At 43.9% G+C, this 5,120-nt stretch overlaps 1 protein-coding gene across 1 annotated transcript; it reads left to right on the forward strand.

The window, feature by feature from the left end:
• The first annotated feature begins 1,785 nt into the window (after window positions 1-1,785).
• On the forward strand, window positions 1,786-4,891 carry TKTL2 (transketolase like 2). Its single transcript, XM_043871485.1, has one exon. It carries the CDS (start codon window positions 2,151-2,153, stop codon window positions 4,203-4,205), a length of 2,055 nt encoding a protein of 684 aa, XP_043727420.1. The 5' UTR covers window positions 1,786-2,150; the 3' UTR covers window positions 4,206-4,891.
• Window positions 4,892-5,120: the final 229 nt, after the last annotated feature.

Raw genomic sequence — 5,120 nt, forward strand, 5'->3', positions numbered from 1 at the left:
TTAATAGGCTATCTAGGTTGGTCATAACTTCCCTTCCAAGGAGTAAGTGTCTTTTAATTTCATGGCTGCAGTCACCACCTGCAGTGATTTTGGAGCCCCCCAAAATAAAGTCTGATACTGTTTCCACTGTCTCCACATCTATTTCCCATGAGGTGATGGGACCAGATGCCATGATCTTAGTTTTCTGAATGTTAAGCTTTAACCCAACTTTTTCACTCTCCTCTTTCACTTTCATCGAGGATTTTTAGTTCCTCTTCACTCTCTGTCATAAGGCTGGTGTCATCTGCATATCGAGGTTATTGATATTTCTCCTGGCAATCTTGATTTCAGCTTGTGCTTCTTCCAGGCAGCGTTTCTCATGATGTACTCTGCATATAAGTTAAATAAGCAGGGGTGACAATATACAGCGTTGACCTACTCCTTTTCCTATTTGGAACCAGTCTGTTGTTCCATGTCCAGTTCTAACTGTTGCTTCCTGACCTGCATACAGGTTTCTCAAGAGGCAGGTCAGGTAGTCTGGTATTCCCATCTCTTTCAGAATTTTCCACAGTTTATTGTGATCCACAGAGTCGAAGGCTTTGGCGTAGTCAATAAAGCAGAAATAGATGTTTTTTTGCAACTCTCTTGCTTTTTCAATGATCAGTCAAACAATAACCCATACCAATGCTGCCAAGGGCAAAGAGCTTTATTTGGGGTCTTAGGAATTGCCATCCTGGAAGCACCAATTGGGGTGAAGCTGAAAGAGTTTTCAAGGAAATAAAGAGCCAGGGACTTATAAAGACAAAAGTCAAGTTTGTTAAAGCTCTCTGGAAAGAATTATCACTGATCCTTGTGCAGGAAGAAGATATTTGTTCTTAAGGGATATGCTGTTGGAGCTATTTAGGGTAAGGGTCCAACAAGCACCTTAAATTTTTGAAACATAGGGCAGAGTTCTGGATGCCTGAGTTAAGACCGTAAGTGATCAGAAGTTCAGAGTCCATCCAGAATCACTTTCTCCGTAGCCTTCCAGCTCCATTTTGGAGATCTCTCTTGGCAACACTATATTTGTTTTATTTTCCTCCCAGAGAATTAACAGGTACATTAAAACTATAGTGTCTGAAACTGTAGTCCCATAGATTAGAATTTGGCTTCTCTTGAGGTGGAGTCCAGGAGATAAGTCTGTTTATTTGTTTCCAGTGTGATGATTTTAATGTGAAGTTAAAACTAAGTATTATTACTCAAGAATCAAGCTGTTTAATACCACAGCATGGGAGAGGTACTGTCATTGTGTTTTTGTGTTTTTAGATAACATGCTATATAAAACCTTGGACTGGTAGAAGCACTCAGTGGCACAAGTTTAGTTATATAACTAAAGCAACTAAGTTAATTATGTTTAAAAAGTATTATTAGTAACTGTATTTTAGGATATGTAGGGGAAATTGCAGTTCTAGGTAACTTACCATTCAGCAGCTCTAAATTTGACCCTCGTGAAAATTTTGGTCAAATTTTCGTATTTCTATCTGCGAGTCAGAGTCAGAATTTTCACCAACACAAAGCTGAAGAGCAATTATCCTGGAATTAAAAATAAAAAATTTTCAGCTGCTCTGAAAAGTCTCATCGACACGGTGTTGCCATATCCATTAGACTGACTGACTGACTGATTTCCATTAATGCTGGGCTACAGAACAGTGCATAGGCTTCCCAGGTGGCTCAGTGGTAAAGAATTCATTTCCCGATGCAGGAGATATAGGACACTTGGGTTCTATCCCTGGGTCAGGGAAGAGCCCTTGAAAGAGGAAATGGCAACACACGCCAATAGTCTTGCCTGGAAAATTCTATGAAGAGAGGAGCCTGGAGGACTACAGTCCTCAGGAATGAGGAGTCTGACTGGACTTTGCAACCGAACACCCAGGCACAGAACAGTGCGGATGTCTCAGGCAGCCTCAAGGCAGGAAAAAGCAGCAAGACCTCAACAAACAGCATCCCATAATACAGGGATGAAAGAAAGCCCTTTTGAATTTATAACGAGGAAAAGTATAAAGAAGCTTCATTATTTTTAATAATGTTAAGCATATAAAGGACTGAAAGGAGCCTGCGGAGCACTGCGAGGACCTAGGCCCGGGTGGTAAGCAGGCTCCTTCCGGAAGTGGGACCAGGACTCCCGTCACAAGATGAAGCCGCACTGCTGTTTCCAGGGCCGGCGGCTCTGGCCGCTGGGGTCACCATTAACTGACAGAACCTCCAGAGCGCGTTTCCCCGAGGCGAGGCCAGGCACGACGTCACGTGAAGCAACCGCAGTGGCACCGCCCCGTCTGCCCCGCACAGGAACCTGGGAAGGTGCCAACATGGCGGACAGCGCGTTACCGGACGCGACCACAGTGCAAGTGCTGCGGGACCTGGCCAACCGCCTGCGCGTCCATTCCATCAGGGCTACGTGTGCCTCTGGCTCCGGCCACCCCACATCGTGTTGCAGCGCGGCAGAGATCGTGTCGGTGCTTTTCTTCCACACGATGAGGTACAGACAGACTGAGCCCGCTCACCCTGACAACGACAGATTTGTCCTTTCCAAGGGTCATGCAGCTCCACTGCTCTATGCTGCCTGGGCGGAGGCGGGCGGCATCAGTGAAACCGACCTGCTGAACTTGAGGACAATTCATTGTGACCTTGAGGGACATCCCACCCCCAGGCTGTCGTTTGTGGATGTGGCGACAGGATCGCTCGGGCAAGGGTTGGGGGCTGCGTGTGGAATGGCTTATACTGGCAAGTACTTGGACAAAGCCAGCTACCGGGTATTCTGCCTTCTGGGCGACGGTGAGTCCTCAGAAGGCTCCGTCTGGGAAGCTTTGGCCTTTGCTTCCCGCTATGGTTTGGACAATCTCGTGGCAGTGTTTGACGTGAACCGCTTGGGGCAAAGTGGCGTTGCGCCCCTGAAGCACTGCACAGACATCTATCGGAATCGCTGCGAGGCCTTTGGATGGAATACTTACTTAGTGGATGGCCATGATGTGGAAGCTTTGTGCCAGGCCTTTTCTCAAGCTGCTCAAGGGAAGAACAAGCCCACTGCCATAATTGCAAAGACCTTCAAGGGACGGGGTATTCCAAATGTTGAGGATGCAGAAAATTGGCATGGAAAGCCAATGCCAAAAGAAAAAGCAGATGAAATCATTAGACTAATTGAAAGTCAGATACAGACCAACAGGAATCTCCTACCAAAACCTCCTGTTGGAGGTTCACCTCCAGTCAGCATCACAAATATAAAAATGACCTGTTTGCCTGATTATAAAGTTGGTGACAAGGTAGCTACTCAGAAAGCATATGGTTTGGCTCTGGCTAAACTGGGCCTTGCAAATGAAAGAGTTGTTATTCTGGATGGTGACCCAAAGAACTCCACCTTTTTTGAAATATTCAAGAAAGAACATCCTGAGCGTTTTATTGAGTGTTTTGCTGCAGAACAAAACATGGTGAGTGTGGCACTGGGCTGTGCCACACGAGGTCGAACCATTACTTTTGTTACTACTTTAGCTGCCTTTTTGACTAGAGCATTTGATCAGATCCGGATGGGAGCCATATCTCAAACTAATATAAATCTTATTGGTTCTCACTGTGGAGTGTCTGTTGGCGAAGATGGCTCATCCCAGATGGCCTTGGAAGATCTAGCCATGTTCCGAAGCATTCCAAATTGCACTGTTTTCCTCCCAAGTGATGCTGTCTCAACAGAGCACGCTGTTTATCTGGCTGCCAATACCAAAGGAATGTGCTTCATTCGGACATGCCAATCAGAAACTGCAGTTATTTATACCCCACAAGAAAATTTTGAGATTGGAAGGGCCAAGGTCATCCGCCACAGTAATAATGACAAAGTCACAGTAATTGGAACTGGAATTACTCTGCATGAAGCCTTAGCGGCTGCTGATGCTCTTTCTCAGCAAGATATTTCTATCTGTGTTATTGACCTGTTTACCATTAAACCCCTGGATGCTGCCACCATCATCTCCTGTGCAAAAGCTACTGGTGGCCGGGTTGTCACAGTGGAAGATCATTACCAAGAAGGTGGCATTGGTGAAGCCGTGTGTGCAGTAGTGTCTGGGGAGCCTGACATCCATGTTCATCAGCTGTCGGTGTCAGGAGTGTCTGAAAGAAACAGGAAACCTAGTGAATTACTGAGTATGTTTGGTGTCAGTGCTAGACACATCATAGCAGCTGTGAAATATACTTTAATGAACTAAAATAGCCGATTTTTAAAAATGTTAGTCTCTTTGTGTTGGTTTTAAAACCCTGTTGGGCCTTTGTGTTTATTATTTAAACAAAGCCATTTAAGAGCTTGTTTCATTCCTAATTCAGAAATTCAAGCCAACTACTTGTCTCTTAAACTGTGACTGTATATACAAATGTCACTCAGTGTTGAATCATAAGTACTTTAAGTAATAGAATACAACAACCTAATGCGAAGTTTGCTGATAAGACTACAAATAATCGACTAGTTTGGGAATGAATGTAGAGGTAATTTTCCTAAATGTAATTTATTTGTAAAGAAAATGTGACTTTTATTGTAGACTTCAGTAGCCTAGGTTTTGAGGCAAGTATGAGGTTTCATGTAATGCCATCCCACCTGCAGCTTCCTGGATAATTTTTGACTACAGTTGCCTGGAAATTCCCTTCAAAGTTTGTCCTCTCCTGTGCAGTTTAGAGACTGGAAGGCAGCAGTGAAAGCTCTTATGATGTACCACATTGCTTCAGTGACTGTTCTGTGAAGAAATGAAAACCTGACTACTTCTGGTTTGCACACTACAATGTTTTGTGAGGTTTCAGAAATGTTTCCTTTTCTCAGTGACCAAACCAATTTGCTAACTTGAATGTATTCATCTACTCAGGAAACTAAAATTAATGTAATAAAGTATTTAAAAACCAATAACTTTATTCAGTTTGTGTCATGTATGTGTGACTTGGTTTCTCTCTGATAACAAAAAAACCCCAACTTCTATCTAAACAGGAAGAGGCATGTTCCCTCAATAGAGGAAACTGTCCCAGCTGGAGACAGATCACTGGAAAGCAATGTGTGGACTGAAGCACACCCTACACATTTTGCTGTGAGTATATAGATTACATGGCTGGAAGAATAAAGTACTAATCTGGTAAATCAA

The sequence above is a fragment of the Cervus elaphus genome, chromosome 17 (assembly GCF_910594005.1).
Source record: "Cervus elaphus chromosome 17, mCerEla1.1, whole genome shotgun sequence".
Lineage (NCBI taxonomy): Eukaryota > Metazoa > Chordata > Mammalia > Artiodactyla > Cervidae > Cervus > Cervus elaphus.

Excerpts from the sequence above, each read along its gene's own strand:
- TKTL2 (XM_043871485.1), top strand. The coding sequence starts at position 2,151 with ATGAAGCCGCACTGCTGTTTCCAGGGCCGGCGGCTCTGGCCGCTGGGG.